Source organism: Dipteris shenzhenensis, chromosome 26, assembly GCF_047967505.1.
Source record: "Dipteris shenzhenensis isolate YYH24624 ecotype China chromosome 26, Dip_SZ_1.0, whole genome shotgun sequence".
In the NCBI taxonomy this organism is placed as follows: Eukaryota; Viridiplantae; Streptophyta; class Polypodiopsida; order Gleicheniales; family Dipteridaceae; genus Dipteris; species Dipteris shenzhenensis.
In genome coordinates, this window is record NC_141621.1 from 35,749,699 (window position 1) to 35,762,755 (window position 13,057).

General features: G+C 43.4%; 1 protein-coding gene across 1 annotated transcript in view; it reads right to left on the bottom strand.

Annotated features, from left to right (window-relative positions):
* Window positions 1-1,383: 1,383 nt before the first annotated feature.
* Window positions 1,384-13,057, bottom strand: part of LOC147885004 (ephrin type-B receptor) — a 95,774-nt gene continuing 84,100 nt past the window's right edge. Inside the window, exons 15-23 of the mRNA XM_087397902.1 lie at window positions 9,811-10,082; window positions 9,560-9,687; window positions 9,115-9,349; window positions 8,731-8,919; window positions 8,346-8,632; window positions 7,725-7,917; window positions 7,384-7,626; window positions 2,178-2,269; window positions 1,384-2,064 (exon numbers count right to left, since the gene is read on the bottom strand). Of these exons, the coding sequence (XP_087254028.1) occupies window positions 1,917-2,064; window positions 2,178-2,269; window positions 7,384-7,626; window positions 7,725-7,917; window positions 8,346-8,632; window positions 8,731-8,919; window positions 9,115-9,349; window positions 9,560-9,687; window positions 9,811-10,082 (1,787 nt within the window). The 3' untranslated portion in view covers window positions 1,384-1,916. The remainder of the gene's footprint in view (window positions 2,065-2,177; window positions 2,270-7,383; window positions 7,627-7,724; window positions 7,918-8,345; window positions 8,633-8,730; window positions 8,920-9,114; window positions 9,350-9,559; window positions 9,688-9,810; window positions 10,083-13,057) is intronic.

A 13,057-nucleotide genomic window follows, 5' to 3' on the forward strand; every position in this document is an offset into this window, starting at 1 on the left:
GGCGTATATCATATGGGATGAACTTCAATTATTTTGTATCATTTATCATATGATGAACTTCAATTATTTTGCATCATTTATGATACAATTATAATATTCATCTCTCTAGCTACCTTGTGTAATTTCAATAATTGTTTTTTGGTGAGTTATGTAACAAGAGAGCATATGATGTGCTCGACTACACTACCTTCAATATTTGATTTTTTATGAACCTTAAGGGTTTATTGATAGAGGACGAGGATGCTCATGAGTTGATTTAGCGCTTCGAGCGAAGGGGGGGGGGGAGAGGGAGAGAGAGAGAGAGAGAGAGAGAGAGATTAGAATGGGCATGGGATGAGTGGCAAGGAGGTGGCATAAAATAATTAGATGCACACTTCTTGGAAAAAAGCGTTGAGAGCATTTCTTGCGAGTACTAACAAAACAATCTTTCATTCATTTCTCCAACTAATATTGTTTCCATCATCTCATTTCTGCCTTACACGAGCTTCACATACAACGATGATCTGGTACTAAGGATGACCACTGCTTCACAAGACTGCTAAACTTCATGCTGTGTATGTCTATTAAGACCTAATGAGAGCTTCACACTCCATCATGCTTCAAAGTAACTACACCCCGAATTCCCCATAAGCTTAAGGGGAGCACATACAAGACGAGGATATTAATGAGTGCTCAAAAGCCAAGAACAATTAATTAACTCACCAATCACCCCCCCCTCTCTCTCTCCTCTCTTGCCCCTGCTCACCCACAACACTTTTTTTTTTTGGGTGAAAATGCGCTCTCTCTCTCTCTCACACACACACGTATCCGTGCATGCACATGCACATGCACATGTATGTACATGTAGACATACACAAGAAGGAACTAATGAGCGAGCATTACATAATATGAGTAGATATAAGCAAGACTGAGCGCACATACACGTGTGCACGTGCACGTGGGTGTGCTGCAAGCATATCCTTTGGTTTCTAGAGGAATTCCATCTAATAAGACCCAGCTTACAAGCAAAACATTCCATCGGGATGATAGGCCCCAACAAAGTTGTACCACCCACTAGCATCACGAAACCGGATGAGTATGCATCAGGCACTTGACCAAACAGCTCACGCTATTGTAAGGATCATGGCTACTTTTATATGGTTTGCTTGAGCCACAGAAGTCCAGAATATATACAATGCTGAAATTTCACCTCATGAAGTTCTAGAGGCATCTCTCTCTCTCTCTCTCTCTCTCACACACACACACACACAGACACACACACACACACTTTTTTTTTTTGGGTGAAAATTTTCTCTCACACACACATACTCTCCCCTCCCGCAGGGGTCCACACTAAGCTGACATTAAGAATAATCACAGGGCAGAGTCCAGCCAATAGATTGTACATACTCCAGATAACTCCACTGCGCAAGAATTGTCCTATATAAAATTGATTTCATTGAAAAAATCCTTACATCTGCATCTCTATCCTTCTTTGAAATGTACAAAGGGCAAGACACCTTAATGTACACCTTCCAGAGGAGGCTAAACTAGATTACATGATGCCCTGAGTGGACAAGACATGTGAACTGCTATGCATGATATATACAGTATCAGAAATTCTCCGATCATAGCCTACTTCGGTGACAAAAACGAGTATGCTTCCCTTCAAGGGCTTTACAGACTATTTCTATGAGTAGGTCTGGAGGATCATTGTATCTAAAAATATGGTGAAATACATTTTTGAAAGTACTGTAGAGCAACCCAAGAATGGGAAACTGAAGAAGGGAGAAAAGCAGGGAGGGATAAGACGTGACGAGGGCTTGGGGGCAGGGGCCTGCGCGTGCGGGGGGGGGCAGGAGAAAGGGCTTGCTTGGTGGTAGAATCCTTCCTAGATGATGCTGAAGCATTAGAGTGGAATACGCGATAATAATAAATCAAGAATCCCAAAATTTTGCAGGGTCTTTGCTGTAAACTGTACGATTTTGGATTTCTAAATTTGCAATATGTCGATCAAGAATTCGAGCTTGTATAACTTTACAGATAAAAAGAGCACTAGGAAACAGCCACCAGCCACTTTCATCACTGCAAAAACAAGGTTTAAAAAGCCTTACTTAACAGATGTGGGATGCACAATTCCTAACAAGTAAACAGCAAGAACAGTTCAGATGCCTTGCATTTGCAAAGAGAGTACATACATTGTAAAATTGAAGGCATGCATCGTTCCCGTGCCTCCACTTGACGATGACTGAACCTTGTAATGGAACAGCCCAAATAACAAGGCTACGACCTGGTAAGGTAGATATATTGTTTAGAAATGGCTGCCAATGACAATCCCTCCCCCCACCCCCTTTCTTTTTTCCCCTTGTCTCTCTCGCTCTCTCTCTCTCTCTCTCTCTCACACACACACACACACACACACACTTTTTTTTTGGTAAAAATTCTCACACACACACACACAGAAGAGGGGCCGAAGCAAAATCTAGTTTACGAGGGCCAACGAAAAATCTATATACACATCGACAATAGGAATCCCCTGTCTCAGCCTCCAAATCAGTGAAGAGAAGGGTGGGATGCATCTCTTCTTTTACAATTGCAGGGATACCCTTGTAATAAGGAAGCTGCTTTGTCACAGGAAGCAGACAGATTCTCAGGAGAGACTCAATGATCTCTCTCTCTCTCTCTCTCTCTCTCTCTCACACACACACACACACACACACATTTTTTTTGGGTAATATCCAGTGTAGTATATTTATATGCTCATAAATTTACATGATGGGAGGTCTCCGAAATGGAGAGTATCCCAAAGATCAGAAACATAAAAAGAAAAGCTCTATGCAAGAAGCATCCATATCACTCTCACGGCAGGCATCATATAAGGATTGCCGCAATGAGGCTCGGAAAGATTCATATGACTTGTGAATCTGCCGACCCAAGTATGCCAAATTATGCTCACTCCAGATTGTCCAAAGAGCCCAATATCTCACCCAAGAGAGAAAGAGTGAGTATTGAGACAAAGACCTCATAAATCTGCCAAAGAGCCAGAAATGTTTCCCAAATCTGTGACTTGGGAAACGGAGCCGAAGATAATCTGAAATTCTCCTGAGGAGGATCCTAGAACACGGGCAGTGCCAAAGCAAATGAAGAACAGTCTCTGAAGGAGCCTGACATCTTAAACATGTGGATGGTGCAATGCGACGTTTAGCAAGTGTGACCCCCACTGACAATGTGCTTGTCATACATCTCCAAAGAAAAAGTCTTTGTTTCAATGGCATTTTACACTTCCATAACATCCCGAGATTCTTCCGCCACCATGAGAGAGGCTTCCTTATATGCCACAGAGAATTAGCATATTGCTGAATCCATGGAGCAGGCTGAAGAAGCCTATAGGCTTTGATGGAGGTTAAGGCAGGAAGAGGAACAGGATGAGTGCATGTAGCAGAGTGTCAACCACAGGAGGAACAGGTAGAAAAGGATGTAATAAATCAGCAATTTTCTTCCATATAGACCTATGATGCATTCCCAATGCATAGGAAGCAGTGGCCTGAGGAAAAGATAAGACATAGCCCTGATCATCTACCACATCATGTATGTATCTAATTCCCAATTTCATGAGATTGTATGCCCGAACAAGTTCCTGTAAAGCGAGTGGAATGTCAAAGATGGCACTCCAATGAATACTTTCTTTCCTCATTGAGTTTGTCCCCGAGCAATTATCAGGAGCCCATTTGACCTTAGAAAGTACTTGTTTCCAATCAAGTATCAGAGCAGTAGAGAAAGGACAGCCAGGTATCTTCCCTACACACACACACACACACACACGGGGCTGAAGCCATTTCTAAAGTGCACAGACAGGAGCTAAGGAGATATTGGCTGAGTTACTTGCTGATGTTTGACAAATTATCGTGCCCTCGAAAGCTATCAAAAGCTGGGAAAAAAGTGTCTCCTGTAAGAGAAGCAATCTTGAGAACATTTATGTCATTCATATCTTGTCCGAGTTGGGTCTGGTGAAGTCTGCCCATCTCACTATGCCTGTTGTCACAATTCCAGGACTATTATTGCCCTCTGTTGTTTTGACCTCATGCACATCCTTGCTCTTTATCTTCCTTGATACATCCTTTACTCCTATAGCAAGGGAGTTTGTTTGGGTTAGGTGTTTAGTCAGTCATGGGAGACCAGCCTTCACCATTTCCAGTCATGGGTGTTTAGTCAGTCATAGGTGTTTAGTCAGTCATGGGAGACCAGCCTGCACCATTTCCAGCCTTTCCCATGGATGTTCAGAACAAGCTACATCAGGTGTGTCTTCTTACTCAATGGCTTCACCAGGAAAATAAATAGTTTAATCATGCTAAAGATGAAGCCCCTAGGAGCCGTGGCCTAAGCCAGCAACTACAATTCGTGGAGGGCATAATTTATCTTACTGTTCAGCAGGATCCTCCAAGCATGCACAATGTGGTTCGACTTCTTCATTGTCATGATCTGCTGACACTAGGTCTTCCACTCACGTACATAAAAGAAGAAAGGTACAGTGCAAGATCCGTATTTTCCAAGCCTGATAGATATAAAGAAAAAGCAAAAATCTGTTTTGTTGTGGTACTGTCTTAATCTCCTTTCAGCTCCTTCCTCTCCCAACCTGCATCTCTCTCTCTCTCTCTCTCTCTCTCTCTCTCTCTCTCTCAAATTTGGTTGAACCTACGAACAAAAAGTCTTTGTTGAAAATCAGTATGTCTAGACTCTCAAAGATGATTTTTCTGGAAAGATCGTGTCACGGGAACATGGTGGTGGTGGTGAAGTGTCCAAACTAACCGTCACTGAATTTAGCCTAAGGTGCCAGGCTAGGGGCCTTAGTTAATGCCCAAAAGGTACCTATGATTTCATGTGCAATAAATGCAACTCCTAGTGCTATTAGAGTGGTTTCAATTGGTTTGGTTCAGTGGGGTCATCCTTTAAAAATTGACCCCCTAGAGATCCTACAAACTAGGGTCATTGGTTCCCAAGCATTAGGGTCATTGTGTGCCAATTGACCACCCTAGGGGCATTAAATTCCCACGCCTCATTTTGCCATGTGTCTGTGTGTGGAGCTAGAGTGGCCTCTCTGCTTGCCTTGTGGCACCTAGGTGTCACCTCTGAAAGCCCCTGGAGCCCTTCCTTTCCTTTCCATGCTATTTTGAGTCTTCATCCCTACCAGAAGTCCCTAATTCTGAAGATGGCAGATTTTTGCAGCTTCTCTCTTGCTGGCTGAAGTCGATTTTGGAGCTTTCTTTGCGACAGTTCTCCTCCCCTTGCTGCTCTCTGCTGCTTGCATACTGCCTGGACCTAATCCCTCCCCCTCTCTCTTCCTCCTCCCCCCCTGCTGTACTTCCCCTCTCCAAGCCTGCCATGCCCATGCCCTGCTTCCCCTCTAGCCCGCGGCTCCCCTGCCCTGCTCCCCCTTCCTCATCCCGCCAGTTCCCCACCCTGTTCTCTCCATCTCTCAGCTCACCATTCCCATGCTCTGATCCCCCTCCTTCAACCCACCATTCCCCTTCCTTGCTCCCCCTCGCTCAGCCCGCTGCTCCCCTGCCCTGATCCCCCCCTCTCAGCCCACCATTCCCCTGCCCTGCTTCCCCTCTCTCAGCCCATCAATCCCCTGGCGCTCGTCTCCCCCACTCTGCTCATCCGCCTCTTCTCGCCCTGCTTCCCCTCCCTCAGGCCATCAATCCCCCTAACAGCTCCCCTCCCCTGCTCTGCTCATCCACCTCTCATCACCCTGCTCCCCCTCCCTCAGCCCACAATTCCTTGGTCTGATCAGGCTCAAAGAACTCCGTTATCATGCTCTGGAATAGGCCTGCCTTCATCCCCCGTCCCTGTCTCACTTAAACTTGGACCTGCGCTGCTACAGGTACCCAAAGTAGCAGGGAAAACAGCACGGTAGAAACCTGGATGAGTGGCAAATTCCAATCTGCTGTACATTGATGTCTGGACGAGACGTGATATGTTTCTCAAGAGCTATGAAATAAAGTTTTACAATCAGTTCCGGAGACGAAAACGATTAGCATCTATGGCATGCTTGAAATGGAAAACAACGTTTGCAGAGTGCCAACGAGGGATAAGTAACCTCATGCCAATGACAATGCGATCAGCCTCTTGGCTTTAGAAAGAAAGAAAAAGTTTATTAAAGTATCAAAAGACCGATGAGTCTATGAAACTATAAGAAAGCTGATACAACAAGCTGAAAGACTGAAATGAGCATCATGATGCATGTTAGATCCTACAGAAATGTCACATAGTCATATAATGTACCAGTACTACACAGTACTAACATAAAAAAGCATCTACATCATCATCATCATCATGTCAAATCAGAGCCAGTCCCGATGATTGGCGTGGCTAAGATCAGAGATGGAACGCTGATGGCTGTCTATGTGTGTGGGTCGGCTTGTCCTCCTAGCTGTGGCTCTACGCCTGACAAGGGCCATGGTAACTCCTATGGGTCGCGAAGGTCGAGCCGTAGGTCTAAACATGGAAGGGATGTCCCCAAGCATGATCTGTACATCCTCTGTCTGTCTGGTGTGCCGTGTCGCTGGCGCTGGATGTCTACCTCGCTGACCACCCATGGGACCATGATCTGTGTGGGACTTCAGGGTACTATCCTATGCACCATGCGCTCTCTCAGATTCCAAACTACGAAATTTGTTTTGTCTTGTTGATGTAGACATGAAGGTCTCTCAGCTAGTTGGGATATAATACTCCCTGGTTTTGCCGCAGCTGCAAATTTTATAATAGTAGCTAAAGCTCTCTCACATATGGTGGAACACCTACAACTCACAGTCTCTCGGATATTTAGGAAGTTCACTGCAGCTCCAAAACTTCTTAGCTAAGAAGAGTAGCTAAATCCCTCATACAAATGGTTTCCTACAGAGTTCTCCCCATTGTATCACTGCAGCTGCAAATCACTGCCAAGGTCTTTCTTATATGCAGTGGAGTTTATTCCATGCAGGCACATGCTCCTTTTCTCCAAAATGTCCATCAGGACGGATCCACAAAAGTTTGCTAGCATGCCCTAACAATATAAAGATGCACAGCCTACCATAGTGAAAGAAACAAACAAACACAATCCTGCACTCTGAGAAACTCAGTTGTTTATCCTTGACTGCTGTCAATTCAACCATGCATCTCTCACACTGGTTCAAAAGGGTGTGTAAAGATCTCCAGCCATTTTTAAAATCGTCTCATATTTTCCTTGAAACCAGCATTCAAAACAAGTAAGATACATGCCTATACAATTTCTACCAGAAAACAGACTTTTATGGACCTACACAATTTCATCTAAAGGTAAGAGTACAATCAACAGGTAGTTATTACAACAGCACAACAATGCTAACCATAGCAATCACATACAGGGATAGGCTAAAGGAAACTTACAATATTTGCAAGGGAAGTGACGTTCCAGAGTGCATAAATACGAGCATGATCAGCAGACCTTTGGGGCCCATGACTAAAAAGAGCAAAAATTCCCGTGAAAAAAGGTAGCAAGGATGCTAAAGGCAGAACAAGTAAAACTACAAGGAATGCAGGTATAGATATAGAATAGAACTGCAACAATGTGAGTAAAGTCAAACTGAAATCTCCTAGAAGCAAAATTGAAATGATCAAGCCCACTAGATCCTGCAAAAGAATAAGACCAAATGTTGTCAGAAACCATTTCTGACTTACCTTACAAACTTCTACACCAAATCTCAGTAAATTGAGGCTACATATCTTACCTGATGACCGAAAGGGCGAACATTATGCAGTATAAGTGAAAAGGGAAAGAAAAAATCTCTTCTATCTTCAAGGGTTCTCAAGGTGATTCTATCAATCACACCACCACCTATTCTTCTAGGGGAATTGTTTCCAGGGCTATAATTTTCATCCCTCTCCCATAAAAGAGGCTGGTCAATATGACCATTATTTACCCTGCTCAAAAACCAAAAAAAGATCAGAGTTTGGAAGGAGAACAATGTTCTCCCTTAAAAGATAGCATGCTCATGCAATTAAAAAATAACATTTTCTAGCTTGTAAGATTCTAAGAGACTTGTAGGGAACAAGTAAATTTGTGGCATCATTCATGCCCCGCTTGACTGACCAAAACTAGTGTTAACAAATTAAGTGCTTAAAATTCTTAAAAGATGCCTAAAAACATAGCAGAAATGTAGGGGTATATGTTAATCACACTTTCATTGGCACCATTTACATATCTACCATACAGCTTCCATTGAACACAACCCAATTATGTTTTTCATTTTTCAGAATCCAAGAGAGCAAGAATTTCTTGATTTCTCCTTCTATAAAGGCATTGCAAGATTATACAGAAAATCAAGGGAAATTTGGGACAAAAGACCAACCTAATGTCTTGGGTGGTACAATGACTATTTAAATCCAGTAGTGGCGTTGGCTGTGGGATATCACTTGCAGAACTGATGACTAAACCAAGCTGAAAATATCCAGAAGCAGTTGCTTGGAACCAAGCAAGGTCAACACGAACACCTTGGGAGCACAGCCGAGGATTGGCATGGGTAGCCAACCAGTCAACAACTGGCACCAAGGTTCTCCGCAGGCACCCCTGGCGAACTGTACGAAGATGGGCATTTAATCCAGCAACCATACGGTACCACATTGTAGCTGGAACAGCCTGCAATGACAAGCAAAAGAGTGAACCTGCTTCCAAGAACATCGGTGCACACACAGACACACACATTGCAGATACAAAAAAGGGCATCCTTCACTGACCTGACCAAGAAGGCTTGTCAGAAGATTATCACTATGAAGGTAATAAGCAGCCATATAACATCCATTTCCACCAAAAATAGCAGAAAGAGGCAGCCTTTTTAACAAAGGAGGGGGCAAGTCAGGCCTCTTCTCATCACCCCCTAGGAAAAAGTCAATATATGCCAACATCAAATCAGGGGTAGCAGCCACCTGTGAAACAAAAAAGACACACACAAAATTACACCCACTCTGTTGATGACAATCCTTACTAAGCAAGCATTCCTGCAAAATCACAGAAGCTAACAAACAGCTACACAGAAACAAAGGAATATTTGAAGAATATTAGTCTCTTCAGGCAGAAGCCCTGTAAATCCTCTTCACATGCAACATATTGCAGGTACTTGCCTTTAGACCTTCATATAAAGCACGTGAACGGCAAGACCGCAGACAGGCATGATCATATTCTGACCGGACATATTCACGCAGTTGCTGCACTTTTTTCCTTCGACACCACTGTTGCCATGTATATGCTAAGGGATAAGCAAGCACTGCAAGTATTCCATGTACAGATCCTTCCCACCACTGATAAGCAGCTAGACGATTTATCTCATCAACAAATCTGTTGAAAGCATCCTCATATCTGCAACCAAAACACTGCTGCTTCAGCATGCAACATCAAGACTTTTGCTAAAAAGGCTCATAGGTTTTCCAACTGCTATATGTTTTGATCTCAGCATACTTACTAATCTCTACCCACAGAACTCTTTCTCTAGAGGGATATCACAGAAGCATCTACCAGAAAAAAAACACTAGATCTATTCTCAACCGGGAGAAAGACAGAAAAGCAGACATGAGTTCCATGATCTGATTGGGAGGCGAATGTGGCAGATGCCATGGTTCTGAAAAGGAGTTGCTTCCCATGAAATAGAGTCTATGCACATGATTCTGAGATTCTTCCACCCGTGTTGTCTCCAATACCTGCAAACACGTCCACAGAATCTAAGTGTATTCATCAACACACACATGGCTGGCCCTAGTAGTTTGGACTATCCTATGATAAGAATGGATTGGAATACTAATGAACCAACCTAGAAACCTTACCTCGTTTAAAGATTCCAAGAAAGGGAGTGAATGGTCAATATGCCCCCCTGGTGGAGTTGGTGCTGGGCCTGAGAACTCATCTGTCCCTATAAATTTTATTCTGGCAACACTTAACACTAGAGCCAATAACACAAGTAGGCCAGAAAGTAGAAATCCAAAAATCCATGGACCTCCAAAAGTATATATCAATTCCTCCAAGGGTGTGTAACAGTGGGGCATGCGGTACTTGTCAGAGACGCACTTGTATGGACAAGATGGGAAGGTTACTCCTCCTGTGAAGATTTGAAATATCAATTAGCAGCATCATCACTTTAAAACCAAACTTCTTGAGGGAGCAACTCGCTTGATTATTAATACATCTATGAACCTCTGAAAACTAATTATATACGCCTAAATAAGCATAGGAAAAAATAAAGTAAGATCTGCAAATGCTAATCCATATTTCAGTAATCAAAGTCCCAACAAACATTTCAAGATCAACATCTAAAACACCCACGTGCACACATCCCTACGCATGCATGCATGCACAAAAGCATCCATTTACAAAGGCCTTGTACTGAGAGGCAAGAGCCCAACTCAATGATGATGGAGACTAGCACTTACACAAAACATCAATCAAAAAGTAGTCCACTTTGCTTTCATTCAATGTATATAGATGAATCCAGCAACATGCCCAAACCCATCTTCTTAAAACACAAGACTAGTGCCGTGCAGTGTGATAGTACAGTCATTCATAAGGTTGGAAACCATCAATTGAAAAAAGCAGTGAATCGACTTCAAGGCTCAAGAGGAATGAGATGGAGGATGGTGATGGAGGCTGCATCAGTGATGGGACTCTCCATCGGTCCAGGTCACATTTTCCTTCCCTCAAACCAGAGTACGGCTCTATTCCTGAAGTTTTCAAATCTTTCTCTTGGGAAAAGGACGTGGCTGACGAGATCAGCTTTCTACGACGAAGGAATTGGACCAGTCGGCCAAGAATGCGACAGCAAACTTAAATATTCAAAGTAGGCATGGAAGATTTGTAAAAAAACTATTCTCCTTCCAGGGTGACCATGCACGTCGAGGAGGGAGGCCCTCTTACGCGCAGGCAGAAAAGGCGGCTACAGGAGGGCTTTTCACACTTCCTGACAGGTCGCGAGCGACGGCTTCTACTAGCTTTGCCTTCGGTGGAGAGGATGCATTCACTCCCACAGCAAGAGGATCAGGTGAAAGCTCTACAGGAGGGCACCAAGCATTGCAAGGAAGAAAGCAGGTTTTCAAAACTTCTACGGAGGACGACCTGAGGCATCAAAACAACCCGGGCAGGTGAAGGACTGTCCACAGCTGAACGGAGAACCAAGGAGGCCGACCATGCAAGAGTTTCTCCAAGCACGAGGAGAGGCAATATTGCTGCCACCACAAGCGAAAACGCCGAAGCTCCTTGAGGAGACGAGATTTCAGCAAGACCCAAGATGAAAGCGTACCACCTCCCACATTGGCTATCCACCGGTGGAGCCACTAGTGAGCCCAGAACGAAGGAAAGAACACAGCAAGTTGCTGAAGAGAGCAAGGAATATGTGGGAACACCGACACAATCTGCTCCAAGTACTTGTGTCTCAGTTTTCCTGGATGATGTGATATACATGGACTCAGTAGACTGGCTGAGAACACATGCATTAGTGGGTTTTCTCCCAGGACCCTGACCCCCAGTTTCAGTACTAGAAACCTGGATTAGATTCAATTGGATCAGAAGGGGGATTAATGTGCTGAATGTTAGATTCTTCAAGAAAGGGTATTTTGTCTTTCTCTTTGAAAAATCAGAAATGGCAGAGAGAGCTGTAGACCATGGTCTTTGGACCATTAGAAATCAGCTTTTATACCTTGAGTGGTGGTCTATAGATTTTTCCTCTGATAATCATAGACTCACCCAAATCCCAATTTGGGTGGAGCTGCCAGATTGTCCTTTATCTCTATGTGACCAGCTACCAACCCTCTGCAGTAGGTTGGGTAGGGTCTTAGGAAAAGCAAAACTTTATTGATCCCAAGGGGTAACCCAGCAGTATGTGTGCTGATGGACATGGCTGAGGATCTACCCAACACCCTTGTGATAGTAAATAGAAATGGCTCTATTTTTAGAGAGCAAGAATTATTGTACAAAAATCTACCTAATTCCTGCATTTAGTGTGGACTACAAAGTCACAGTGTCAAAAACTGTCCTTTAAAAAAAGCCAAAACAAAACCCACAGCAGCCCCTATATAGGCTCCAGCTGCCCCTACACAAGCTCCAAGTTCCAACTCCCCGAGGAGAAATGGGTACCCAAGGAAAAGCAACAGGATACACCTCCTTCTGTATCTCCTAGTGGATCAGAGGATCCAGCAATAACTCACAGGCTATTATTACAAGAGGCAAGGACAAAGAGGTCACCATTCCTATGCCTTTGATTCCTTGATTGACAAGGAAACTGATCACTTGATCAGATAGAATGAGAATAAAGAAGTTGACATGGAGCTGGAAGAGTCTGAGGATGATGTCAATAGAGAGGACAATATGGTCACAAAGCTACTACAAGAAGAAGAATCTTAAAAAAAACTCCCACTCAATTTCTAGAGAGACGGATTTTCACTCTAGGGTAAAGTATTTACCATTGTACAAAATAAAAGAAGACAGTCACAGATTAAGGGTGTGGTCCCTCAGGTAAATAGCCCTAATCCTAGGGCTAAGAAGGGTCAAAAAAAGAATGGTAAGTAAGCCTATTTCTTTTATGACTCTTAATGTCGGAGGTCTTACTCACCCTACAAGAGCAGATGAGCTCTCTCATTGGTTGAGAGCTAACTCCCTTTCTCCCACTTTGCTTTACAAGAGGTTAAGGTAACTAATCACATCCTAGAGGGCAGACTCAAATAGATAGATAGGAGAAGAGAATGGTTATACACAAATCACCAAGAGGGAAGAGATGGGGCAGCAGTAGGAATCCTACACCCTCATGGATCCTGCTAGTAGCTGGGTTTCAGTATATTGTGAAATCAAAGGGCAAGTCTTTAATGTACCCTCTACTGGTGTTCAGGCAAAAGTGCATACTTGGGAGTCCTTGACAATTTATGGTGGTAAATTTGCATGACTATTTAAATTCAAGCTTTCAAGATCCTTTCTCAAGTTCGGAGAGGTTTCAAAATTATAATGAATATATACAAGCATAGAGCAAATAAGATATGTTATATTCAAGTTTACAGTGAATAAAGAGAAATACAAGTCAGGCACCTAAAA